This window comes from Abramis brama (genome assembly GCF_963993115.1).
Source record: "Abramis brama genome assembly, chromosome: 25".
Classification (NCBI taxonomy): domain Eukaryota; kingdom Metazoa; phylum Chordata; class Actinopteri; order Cypriniformes; family Leuciscidae; genus Abramis; species Abramis brama.
Window position 1 is genome coordinate 9,906,547 of NC_139987.1, and position 13,735 is coordinate 9,920,281.

The window sequence follows — 13,735 nt, forward strand, 5'->3', positions numbered from 1 at the left end:
ACCAGTTCCACTTCTCCCTAGGAAGTACCCAAATCCCATCAGTCACAGAGAAGCCTGTGAAGAGCCTTGGGAAAACCTTTGACTGCTCTCTTAAGGATGCCGCTTCTATCAGGGCAACAAATGAACAACTGGAGAGCTGGCTGACGACAATTGACAAGTCAGGCCTACCGGGGAAATTCAAAGCTTGGTTATACCAACATGGAATCCTACCAAGGATATTGTGGCCATTGTTGGTGTACGAATTTCCAATTTCCACCGTGGAAGGATTTGAGAGGAGGGTGAGCAATTACCTTCGACGGTGGTTGGGCTTGCCAAGAAGTCTGAGCAGCATCGCCCTCTACGGCAAGAAGAACAAGCTAACGCTACCGATCAATAGCCTCAGCGAGGAGTTCATGGTTACCAGAGCAAGGGAGGTGCTTCAGTACAGGGATTCCAAGGACCCAAGAGTATCTCAAGCTGGCATTGAGGTCAGGACTGGCAGAAAGTGGAGGGCACATGAGGCGGTGGACCAGGCAGAATCACGGCTGCGTCATAAGGAATTGGTGGGTCCCGTGGCTATTGACTGTGCAGGACTGGGAAGCAATTGAGGGCTGGGATCGAGAAGCAGCGTGCAAGCCAGATGGTGGAATTGAGGCAACAGGGCGCATGGACCAGATGGGAAGATGCCATGGAGAGAAAGATTTCATGGGCAGAGCTGTGGAGGGCTGAGCCCTATCGCATAAAATTTCTCATTCAGTCTGTCTATGACACCCTTCCCAGTCCATCCAATCTCTTTTATTGGGGCAAGGTGGAGACTCCGGCATGTACCTTGTGCAAGGGAAGAGGATCGCTGGAACACATCCTCAGCAGCTGTCCTAAAGCACTTGGCCGCTACCGCCATGACCAAGTGCTGAAGGTGGTTGCCGAGTCCATCACTACTGCCATCAATCAGAGCAAGCGTTTACAACCACCAAGGCGCAAAATTTCATTCTTAAGAGCAGGAGAACCCCCGCATTCCTGACCAACAGTTCAGACAGGCCTGCTGGGAACAGCGAATGAGTGGCAGCTAAGGGTGGATCTGGGAAAGCAACTCAAGTTCCCCCGAGACATTGTGGAGACCAGCCTTAGACCCGACATGGTTCTTCTCTCAGTAACATCGAAGCAGGTTATCTTGTTGGAGCTAACAGTGCCCTGGGAGGAGAGGATGCAGGAAGCGAGTGAAAGGAAAAGGGGGAAATATGAGGAGTGTCAGAGACGGGGGTGGCGTGCACAGTGCTTGCCAATCGAGGTTGGGGGAAGGGGCTTTGCAGGAAGGTCACTCTGCAGGGCCTACAGCCTCCTGGGAATCACAGGAGTGTGCAAGAGAAGAGCCATCAGTGCAGCGTCAGAGGCTGCAGAAAAAGCCTCACGATGGCTGTGGATCAGGAGGGACAAAGAGTGGGCGAACGCTTCTTGGACGCAGGCCGGGAACTGATCACTCCCGGTCGGGTCGCCTGGGTGAGGGGGTCTGAAGTTGAAAGAATCAAAAACCCCTATGACCCCAGGTACTATCACTGATGATGTGTCCAAGAGTGCATCACAAGGTGTATGTAACAACCATGTTAATGTGCTATGGAAACAAAATACTGACGAACAACGATGCCGTTTTCATCTTGGATCTGTATAAGAATGATGCGTCTGTTAAAACAAGCATTCTTGACAATTTGTGAATGGATCACCTTGCAATTCAATTTTAATGTGGGATGTAGTTTTTTAGTCTGTTTTAAAAAAAAATTCTTAGAGGAGTCCTCATTCGCGCATGTCGGTGATGTCGCAAGTGTTAGGTTATGTGTTAGTGTTAGTGATGTTGTTATGAATTTAGGCAAGGCAAATTAATTGTAGTTCCTTATATTAATTTAATAACAATACTAGCTTTATTAATAATAATAATAATACATTAATGATAAAACGAGCCAGTTATAGTATTGATATCGTCAAAGGCATCTGCCATCAGCGATATCTCTGACTACCGTCGATACACGATACTATTGTCTATCGGCACAACCCTAATGGGGACCTCAATTTAGGTCCCCACAGTGACACAAGGTCCCATGAGTCAGTGTGCATTCAGGTTGAAGTCCCCACCGGGATAGAAAAACAAGCACACACACACACACACATACACCCCTTGTTTGAATACCCCCAGCCTTCATCGGTTCTCCTGTTCTTGATAATCTTTCTTAAAAGTAAAATTCCTGATGCATCACTAATTAAAACAGCCAAGGAAGACAAAATACATGTTCCAAACACTCTTCTCCACAAAATTCTTATTATTGCTGTGCAACACATTATTTCCATAATCACTCACCAATGAGTCCAACGTAGGACACCAGACAACCGTGGTAGTTATCATTAGGACAGCTTGTTATTGAATGCGGTGTCGTTTGGCAATTCATGTGGAAGTCTGCCAGCCTGGATCTAGTCCAAAAACAAAACAAATTATAGAATTTAAGAGGCCCAAAACATTTTTAGCATATTTGACTGAATAGGATTTAGATGCATGCCTGAATAACCTATATATTTATAAAGCAGAATTACGGTACATGACGCTACAGAAAGCATGGATTATCATCCACTCAAATAACCGCGGTCTGTTCTTCCTCTCTACAAGGTGCTCCAAGAGTCAAACGTCTTTTGATCAAGGCAAAAGGGAAGATTTATTCTCACAGCTATTTATTGCCGCCGCTGCATCCGCTATCATCTGTGCTCTAATATCCAAGACAGAAACAATACACAGCAGTGAATGTGCAACATGAGATGCATTCTGTCAGGCCTAACTAGTGGCTAGTGGGGTTCCAATTGAAGGCCATTTTCTGCTCGACTCCATGTGGTATTTCTCCAACTCGAACAATCTGCCTCAAACAGCCTCTTCCTAGGGGGTTGTGTGCATTCAGAAACAGATTGCTCCAAGCACTAGACCTGAGGTGGGCAGGGGGTCACATTAGTACTTATTCTTGAGTATGAACTCTCTCCCCGAGCATTTTGCACACACATAAACTCATGACACAGCCTTCCCTCAAATAACACGAGCGAGATGGAGATCTCAGGCTTGGCGCCCTCGTCCAAAGACCCTGATTAATAGTGAATCATCCTTTGCAATACTATGAACCCCTGACTCACCAACGCAGCTACGGTGTGAATATTAACTGAACCGTTCTTACTGTGGGGTCCATAGGTGTTATTTGCAGGGTGTTTACATCCCAGAACAAAGAATGTTATCTGCTTCATTCTCAGGGGCACTGGCTGAAAAGGTCATCCTTTCTACTCTGCTATATTGACATGGAAATGGATGTTCCTCTGATGCTTTTTGTGCTGTATTTTCACCCCAAGCTTTATCTCTAGATAACCGCCACCGTGACTCACAGCAAAAAAAAAAACAAAAAAAAAAGGCAAAAGCAGCAAGGTGTGTAAAATCAGCAATCAAGGAGCGACGCATGCTGATGAGACGCAGTCCAAAGTGGACGGCTCTGAAAGGGCGAACTGAAGTGATCCTGAATTACGGCAATAGCAGTTCAAAGATATTACTCAATTATGTCAATTCTCAACTACATCATAGCTTTAATTTCCAGAGCTGAAGTATAAGACCTTGTTTGCATAGTGCAACTAGCGGAGACTTTGGAGGGTTGTTACATGGGGTCAGTTGTAACATGGTCAGTTTAAACAATATGAAGTGAGAAGTGAGATACACTGTCAAATACACATAAAAAAGACTGCACAAAATGGGACACTGTATAAGCGTATCCTTGATGGATAAAAATAGTAATGTCAAATATTGTGGCAATTAAATTTACTCGTTCAAAAAATGATATAGACATATATATATATATGTGTGTGTGTGTGTGTGTGTGTGTTAAAAACAATTTGTATTTCAAATAAATGCAGTACTTTTGAACTTTCTATTCATCAAATAATTCTGAAAAAAAATGTCACAATATCCACAAAAATATTAAAGGTCCCGTTCTTCGTGATCCCATGTTTCAAACTTTAATTAGTGTGTAATGTTGCTGTTAGAGCATAAATAATATCTGTAAAATTATAAAGCTCAAAGTTCAATGCCAAGCGAGATATTTTATGTAACATAAGTCGCCTACATCAAACGGCCCGTTTGGACTACATCCCTCTACTTCCTTCTTTAATGACGTCACTAGAACCGTTTTTGAACTAACCTCCGCCCACAGGAATGCTCCCTCAACTCTACCGAAATTCGTTTATGTACTTGCGCACTTCTTATAACTTACTGTGTTTACTCAGCTCTTACGGTGATTTTCTGAAGTAAAACTGATGCTTCATCTTTTGTGTTATGTACAATAAACTTTATTAAACTCATCAGTATATGTTTGATCATCATTCAGACAGCAGACTTGTAGGCTATTAATAAATAATGGATACATACAAGTAGGGGTGCGCCAAAATATCGATATGGCGATATCTCGCGATATTTTCTCCCGCGATCGATTCTCGATGCGCTCTTGCCAAGTATCGATATTAAAAGCCGTTAGGGCGGGCGTACACAGTGCGAGTTCGGACACTCGGGAGGTCGTGAGATCAGTTTAACTGATAATCGCGTCAAAGCAGCTGGTACAAGGCACGACTGTCCTGCATGAATTTTATCCCGAGCCGGCAGCAATCACGTGGGCTTTCGCGCTAAATGTTGCGAATGGGAGAGAGAGAGAGAGAAAAGTGTGTGTGTGTGTGTGTGTGTGTGTGACAGTGACAGTGTATGCGCACGCTGTATGGTTGCTGCCACTGAGGTATAGCCCCATCGATGTGGTTGTGTATGATTTGGCAATAGGGGACAGCTGGTGAAAAAACATGTTTAAAAATTATCGGGAGGTGCTCGTAACGTGCTCGGCTCGGCTTGTAATTCCTCTCACACGCTACGATCCGCGACCATGCGAGCATCACCGATTCCACTCGATTTCTCCCGAGTGAAAAAAATCATCTGCAGCAAAACAAAAATAGTGTCTGTGACTGTTTTGTTGCAACTGATAAGACACAAGTTGTTTTTGTTATTGTGTTTCATCCAAAAACGAAATGGAGATTAATTTTCCTAATTAAAAAAAAAATCTTTTTATTTCTTAAAACATGATATATTGTGAGTTATTACCTTTAATGCATTCCATGGATGTTAAAGGTTCTTAAATGAACCATAGTTGCCAATTGAGAACCTTATTTTTAACTACTGATAATATATCGATTATCGCAGTATCGCCATATCGTGATATTATCGGTATCGTGAACAATGTATCGCATATCGTATCGTGAAGTACCCAGTGATTCCCAGCCCTACATACAAGCAGATGACAAATACGTTATAATAACCGTAATTAAACTACTAAACTATACCTGTTTCATCTCTATACAGCACTCTGACTCTGTAGGCATTATTGTCCGACTCGAAATGAACACCGTTACTGAGAGTTTCTGATATTATCATCATTCCGTGAGATGAAATTGTCCTGAGAGACTGAGCGCGAGCTCATGAAGCTCCGCCCACTGGGTCGTCCAGCAGCAGCTTATTTGCATTTAAAGGGCACACACTAAAACAGCGCGTTTTCCTGTGCCCCCAAAAATGACAATTTAAACATGCTGTAAAAAATTATCTGTTGGGTATTTTGAGCTGAAACTTCACATACACACTCTGGGGACATCAGAGACTTATTTTACATCTTGTGAAAAGGGGCATAATACAGGACCTTTAAAGGACAAGTTCGGTATTTTACACTTAAAGCCCTGTTTTCAGATTGTTTCTGATGAAATAGAACGGTTAAGATTGAAATTTGGACACATGCTGCTGGCCCGAGAATTTTCGGTTTCTGTGGTAGCACCCCCCCACCTCCACAATGGTTGCATGGGTGCACTGGAACAATCCTTCCTAAAACGCATTAAACTTTCGTTTACAAAGACGTGAAACTCACCGAGTGGTCAGGGGTGTTCACTGATATGCTCACACAAAAATCACTGCAAAAGATGCTTTCCAACAGGTTTTATCGTAGTTTTTGTCCAACTCCATTGACTTGTATTGGCTGTGCTGTGAGGTACGGTATTACTCCTCCGCCGGAAACGGAAATGGGGTTGTTTGTGGGCTGGAGTGTCTATTATTCAAGCTCTCAACAGAAGAATGTATGGGTGTGAGGCGTTTGGAAAAATAGGTCCACAGTTTTACAACGAATGGTAAAACACCTGTTGGAAAGCATCTTTTGCAGCGATTTTTGTGTGAGCATATCAGTGAACACCCCTGACCACTCGGTGAGTTTCACGTCTCTGTAAACGAAAGTTTAATGCGTTTTAGGAAGGACTGTTCCAGTGCACCTATGCAGCCATTGTGGAGGTGGGGGGGGTGCTACCACAGAAACCGAAAATTCTCGGGCCAGCAGCATGTGTCCAAATTTCAATCTTAACCGTTCTATTTCATCAGAAACGATCTGAAACCAGGGCTTCAAGTGTAAAATACCGAACTTGTCCTTTAAGCATTTGTTTTTAACATTGATAATAATAAAGAATGTTTCTTGCAGCAAGTAAGCATTTTATAATTATTTCTGAAGGATCATGTGACACTGAAGACTGGAATAAGGATGCTGAAAATTCAGCTTTGACATCACAGGAATAAATTACATTTTTAAATATTAAAATAGTTAGTTATTTGAAATTTTAATAAATAAAAAAATATATATAAAAAAAATATTTAAAGAAAGGATAACATTCTTTGTTCCGGGATGTAAACACCCTGCAGGCAACACCCATGGACCCCACAGTAAGAACGGTTCAGTTAATATTCACAGCGTAGCTGCGTTGGTGAGTCAGGGGTTCATAGTGCTGCAAAGGATGATTCACTATTAATCAGGGTCTTTGGAGGAGGGCGCCAAGCCTGAGATCTCCATCTCGCTCGCGTTATTTGAGGGAAGGCTGTGTCGTGCTTTTATTCAGAGTTTATGTGTATGCAAAGTGCTCGGGGAGAGAGTTCATACTCAAGAATAAGAATAATTTCACAACATTACTGTTTTTTACAGTATTTTAATCAAATAAATATGCCTTGGTGAACGTAAGAGACTTATTTCAAAAACATTTCAAAAACATTGTACTGACTATAATAAATCTATAGAAAAAAATAGTTTTTGGAAAGTTTGAAAGTTTTTTTTCTTTTCTTTTTTCTTTTTAAACACCCACACACAAATGTTAAAACAGCATGATTTTAAAACTAACATATGTTTAAGTCATTTTAAGGCCACTGAAGAAACGTTTCATGTGAATTCAGCATGTTACCTCACTGACTTCAAGTTCTGTGCAGAGATCATGAATATTCTATCAGTCTACCATCATGATTCAACCCCTTGAACTTAGACGGCCATGTCCTGAAGCGGATATGTGAAGTTTGTAGACGTGACAGAAAATACACTTGAAAAAAGTGAATGTGCAGTTTTTACCTTAAGGAGCTCTTTCTACTAGCCTGGTCCTACCAGACTCTCGTACATTTCATTTATACAGAGAGTCTGGCCACTCCACATTGACAAGCGTTAACTTCCTTGAAGGCGGGTACTCTGTTGAAGTTTAAAACTATTGGATCTGCCCAGAGCCACTCTGGATCTGCCATAAACAATCGCTAATGTTTGGTCGTGACGTAACCCTACAACTCAAACTAGCGCATGACCTGATTGGACCGGTAAAAATCTGGCCGGAGAAAACCCACGAATATACCGCAAACCCAGACGGAGTACTGAAGGAAAATGAAAATTGAGCGGAAGTACGTAGGAGGGCAGAGCCAGGCTATCTTTCTACTGCATCTGACCCTTAAATATTTTCAGTCCTGGAATCCAATGTATTTAGGGCTATTTATTAACAATCATTTCTTTGATTTGAATAAAACCAGTTAAAGGTAGAGTGTGTCATTTGTAAACCACCAAAAGTAAAACAATGATTGTTTTCAGACATGTTCCCAAAAAATACTCCTCTGCTATTGGTCACCCAAACAGATAACCCCACCCCCAAACTCATACTATTGGTTAAGCTGTGGCTGGGTCAAACTCAAAGAGAGCAATGTTAAAAGCACATGAATTTATTTGTTTATTTGTGGAAATCAATTTACAGATTACTTGTTGTTTTTTTCCACAAACAGCTGGGATAGAAGAACATTTTAACATTCAAAAATTACAAACATCTCCTTTATTTTGGTTGATACATGAAGTATATTTTTAGATGACAAAATGAGGTTATATGATGAGGTTTGAGGGTTTTTTTTTTAATGGCAAAGCAGGAAAGATGAACACGGACTGCCTTGTTTTTCTATTAAACCAGGAACATAATAACGATGCTTGCCTAACTGAACGAATCCCTCAGTGGAGCTGATGATTTACATTGTTAATTACATTCTGGCTGGCTCAAGGAAGCAGAATAGATATGTGTAAATGAATGCCCCTGGTAACAGGTTAAACCTTCATCATCAGCATTAATGTTACCCGCTTCCCTCAGGAGACATCATCAGCCCGCTATGTCATTCAGGGACATCTCTAAACGGATGTCACTCTCTCGTTGCCAAACATCCTGTGCAGAAATCATCCAATCATTCTCTAACTAGAGTTACTGAGAGCAGTGGTGACTTGCAGATGATGAACAAGGGTTACAGAAAAATAATTACCGGGTTTGGTTTTTAATTTCTCTTTCAACAACTCTTTGAAACAACTGATTGTCAAAATGGTTTAGTCAGCTGCATCTATCAAATGCTTTATTCTTGAGCTGCACGATTCTGGTTAAACTGAAAATCACGATTATTTTTTTATTTTGCTTCAAATAGAGATCATGATTCTCCACGATTTTGAACATACAACTAAACAGAATAACGCATTTTACTAGAGGTTCTGACAAAATATGAATACAATTTTAATTGAATTAAACAAACTATGGAATCTGTTTATCTACTTTTTGTTATCTTTCAAAAAAATGTTTACTTAAGTAAAAAGTAATGTGACTGCATTTTCGTCTGCTGGTGTGGTGACGAATCAGGTCCTCCCTCGAAATCAGGGGCACGTTCAAGTTCAAAACGGTGCGCAACGTTTTGCTACGGTTTCCAGGTTGAACATCATGTTTCCTGGAAACGGCGTGCACCGGGGTTTGAGATACGTTTTCTCTTGTTTGGTGGGTGTGTCAGAACTGCAGTCCAATCAGCAGCAACATGTATATAAAGCACGCGGTATTAAAGTGAACTCGCACAATGGGTTCAAGGAAAGTAATTTACAAATGTGTTCGATGCAGCTCGGTATACGCAACAACTGAGGATATTAGAAGACATGTTTGTCGTAAGTTTTATTGTAAAAATATAGGATATCAACATAATGATGTAGTAATAGTTTATATTTTTAGCTTCATTGCAAGTGTATGACATTTGGTATAGAAATAAACAATGGTAATTAAGTGCTTTTCCTAAAAATGAGAAAGAAAATACAGGGTATTAAAACAGTATGAACTACAAATGAAGTCAGTATGTGAGGCTAAATAGATGTGTTTTAGTCTGAATTAGGTAAGATGTGTGCTTCCATTTCAGTTTCAGCAATCCCTTCACTCGATTGGGATGTTCTCTTTTGTTCTGGGCGGCAAGTGCAGTAACTGTAACATCGGGCATATTTTTTAGTATTAAACACATATTTATACCGACTTCATCAGGCTCTGAAAATTCTTCACAAAAACACAAAGAATGGCCTTCTCAGCTGCCATAGTTGCAACTCTTGCGTCATCAGAACAGTGTGTTTCTGTTTAAAAAACGTTGTGCAACGTTTTGTCGGGGCTGAACACAGCCCAGGTCTCTGTTAGGACCCCAAGCAATCCCATTGGCTCAAATTACTTTTAATAGGTACTCTCTTTAGCACCTGAATGCAATTCCTACAAAATCATGTTATTATAAATGTTGTTTGAACTATGTTATAATGACCATTAATGTCTGTATTAGTTAGACCCGATTTGTCATGACACCGGCTTTGCCCAGTGATTTTGGTCTTTATATCGACTCCTAGTGGCCTGCATGATTAAGTTTGTTTACTAATCACTGGTGCCTCGCTGCAAAGCTGTTCGTTTTGTTATTCATTCTGTCTCAACTGTCTGGTGGATTGCATATATGCTGACCCAAACCATCATGCTGGACAACATTATGTTGCATCTGAATTATTTTTGCTTTGTTTAGACTTGGTTCTCTCTGCACTGGCTAAAAACTATAGTATATCAAGTAAAGTATTATTTTTGTTGTTATTAGTAATAGTAACTTAGTCCATTGCAAGGCTGGTAAAATGACGTAGAAATGGCGGAGCCATTAAGTGGGTGACCTGCTCCATGCAGAATACACTTTTTTTTTAAAAGACTAATATGTCTGAGCGTGTAAGAGTAAATTTCTCTTCTTTCATTGATTATTTTTAAGTGCAAAACTATTTTAACTTTCACAAAATTACTGAGTGTACCTTTAAGATGAAAAATATGTTTCATTCTTCAGCAGCATATCATTGTTGCCCAGTCATTTCCTAATTGGAGTTTTTATCACTGATGATTTAGGAACAGATGGTTTGGCTGCCAGTCCTCTTCATACTCTGGCCTCAGTCCAGCATGGATATCCATAAACAATAAACAGCACATATTCAGACAAGCAAAGTATCAAGGCCAAATATTTCAGGCATGGAATTTTTCCTTTTTACACTTCATTTGGACATGGTTCTTCAGCTGTTCAGTGCACTTCAACTTTAGCATGTCCTTTCTGACATTTTTCTGACACACCATTAAGGGTGTGTTCACACTTGTAGTTCAGTTCTCTTGGTTCCCCTTCGAGGGAACTCGCACTGCGTCTTCGTCGTGACGACACTTTGGGGAACGCACTTAGCGTAGCGCATCTGAAGCATGAATGAAATCTGTCCAATCCTGATTGGTGCTGCGTCATGACGTAGTAGATGACGGCATAACCGGAAGATACAAAGGGACGCCGGCACAAACACACATTAGCTTTTTGCTCTTCAGCTAAAGCGCTCTGTGTGATTTGTCTGTCATATTTATTGTTTGTCTGTCTTTATAAAACAGTTGCACAAGCATATATAATGGCAAGCGAGCAGTTTAGAAGGTGTGTGCATCCGTGTCCGCGTTATTTGTCGGGCTCGGACACGCACCAGCTGTATGTGTATTGCCTCGGCGTGCAGCACGCTAGGGCGGCTCTCGAGGGAGCCGCCTGTAGCGAGTGTGAAAAGCTGCCGCTCAGGGTGTTGCGCTCACGGCTGGCCGTGTTGGATGAGCACGGCCAGGCTCGTGAGCCCCGCGGTTCTGGGCCCGCTGTTGCCGAGGCAGCGCGGCGCCGCAGATCGTGGGGCTCACAAATGGATCTTTCAGGGGGACACGGGACTGCTACGGCATCTTCCCGGTCCTCGTCTGAGGATTCAGATGTTCTCCCGCCCCGTGTGGAAGCCCGCGAAGCGGCTTCTTCCCGCGAGGCGGAGGACCCGATGTTACAGTCAGATGATTTAAACATCGAGGCGGGTGATGTGGAGCTCGATAATCCACCACTTCACGCACCCGCTCAAGAGGAGCTGGTGGAGGTTTTGACCCGCGCTGTGGCCAAGCTTAATATTGATTGGCCACAAGAGGAATTACAAATCCAGCCACCAAGTAAGCTGGATGAGAGATTTTATAAGCGCAGGTCTCAACCTCCACGCCGGGGCCTTCCATTTTTTCCTGACTTGCACAATGAGTTGTGCAAGTCATGGGCGAAACCGTATTCAGCCAGGCTCTCCAACCCCCCAGTGCTTGATTTTTCGAATGTGCTGGGGGCGGCTGAGTGTGGTTATGGGACAATGCCTCGGGTGGAGGAAGCTCTCGCGAGCTATCTTTCTCCCGAGGCCGCATCGTCCCTTAAGGCCCCGGTACTGCCCACTAAGCCATGCTGCGATACATCTTCGCTAGTGGGCAGGGCTTATATGGCGGCTGGGCGGGCTGGTAGCTGCCTGCACACTATGGTGGTGTTGCAGGCCTACCAGGCCGACCTCCTCAAGGAGCTTGATGAGGGCGAGCTTAGGAAGGCCACCGACTTGTCTCTACGCATCACCAAGGAGACGGCCCGTGCCATCGGCCGCTCCATGGCTGGTTTGGTGTGTGTGGAGAGACATTTATGGCTGAATTTGTCGGGGATGAAGGAGAGAGAGAAACATTTTCTCCTAGACTCCCCGATTTCACCTTCTGGCCTCTTCGGCGGCGCGGTTGATACTGTCGTCGGAAGGTTTCAGGAGGTGAAAAAGCAGTTGGCGGCCTTCCAACAGTACCTCCCTCGCCGCTCTGGCTCCTCGAGGAAGGCTGCCTCTAAGGGGCAGCCTCGGCCGCCTGCCAGCTCCTCGCACTGACAGGTGCAAAAAGAGAGTGTCGCCGCCCGCGCCCCTCCCGAGGGAGCCTGGCAAAGGAGGCGGCGCTCTCGAGGCAAGCCTTCTGAGCCTAAGGTCGATCAGAGGACCGTCCTTCAGGCAAAGAAGGCTTCCTCCAAGCGGTCCTAGTTGCGGCCGGACCGCTGAGAGCTGTCCCCCCCGGGGTGGAGCGATCGAGGTCGCCTCCCTCCCGGAGCTCTCGGGAAATCAGTGCTGTGTTCCTGCCGTCCAGTACGCCTCGGGCCACACTGATTTCCCGCGCACGCACGCCGCTCCAGCCGCCTCTAGAAAGACCTGCGGCTGGGCAGCGAACGCGTCCGCACACCGAAAATCATTCTCGACTGCTCCCTGCCGGTCAGCCGCTTCAGGGGGTCGGGAACGAGGCTCGGTTGACACCCGAGGCCAGCCTCGAGAGGCTGGTTCCCTTAGTAGATTATCTTGGCGCATGGTCATGCCTTCCGAATATATCTGCATGGGCCCTGCGTACTGTAGAGCTGGGTTACAGACTGCAGTTCAGCTCCCCTCCTCCGATGTTCAACGGGGTGGTCTGGACTGTGGTCGGCCCAGAGCAGGTTCGGGTTATGGAACAGGAAGTTCAATCCCTGTTGGTCAAGGAGGCCATAGAACGTGTTCCTCTGCCAGTCAGGGAGTCCGGGTTCTACAGCCGGTACTTCATAGTTCCCAAGAAGGATGGGGGGTTGCGTCCAATAATAGATCTCAGGCACTTGAATCATTCTCTGAGGAGATTCAGGTTCAAGATGCTCACAATTCCAGCCATCGTGAGTCAGATCCAGTTCGAGGACTGGTTCATCACAATAGATCTGAAGGACGCATACTTCCATATTTCCATCCTTCCATGTCACAGGAAGTTCCTGAGGTTCGCTTTCGGGGGCGAAGCGTACCAATATCGGGTTCTTCCCTTTGGCCTAGCTCTCTCCCCTCGCACCTTCACCAAGTGCATGGATGCAGTGCTGGCTCCATTGAGACTCCAGGGCATCCGTGTTCTCAATTATATAGACGACTGGCTAATATTGGCCAAGTCGCGCGAGATGGCAGTTCGGCATCGAGATGTCATTCTGGCCCATATCAGGTGCTTGGGGCTGAGACTCAACACAAAAAAGAGTGTGTTGACGCCCTCCCAGAGGACTACGTTCCTGGGAGTTGTATGGGACTCCACGACGATGCGGGCACAAATGTCTCCCGCGCGCGTGGAATCCATACGGGCGATGGTCTCCAGAGAAAAGCTAGGCTACAACCTCACTGTGAAGCACTTTCAGAGACTTCTGGGGCTCATGGCAGCAGCGTCCAACGTCATACCTTTTGGCCTGCTACACATGAGACCCCTA

General features: G+C 44.2%; 1 protein-coding gene across 2 annotated transcripts in view; it reads right to left on the reverse strand.

Annotated features, from left to right (window-relative positions):
* The window catches only part of gfra2b (GDNF family receptor alpha 2b), a 71,983-nt gene that overhangs the window by 9,927 nt on the left and 48,321 nt on the right, over nt 1-13,735 (reverse strand). For both annotated transcript variants that reach the window (XM_084104407.1, XM_084104408.1), the window contains exon 5: nt 2,327-2,436. In XM_084104407.1, the coding sequence (XP_083960533.1) occupies nt 2,327-2,436 (110 nt within the window). The remainder of the gene's footprint in view (nt 1-2,326; nt 2,437-13,735) is intronic.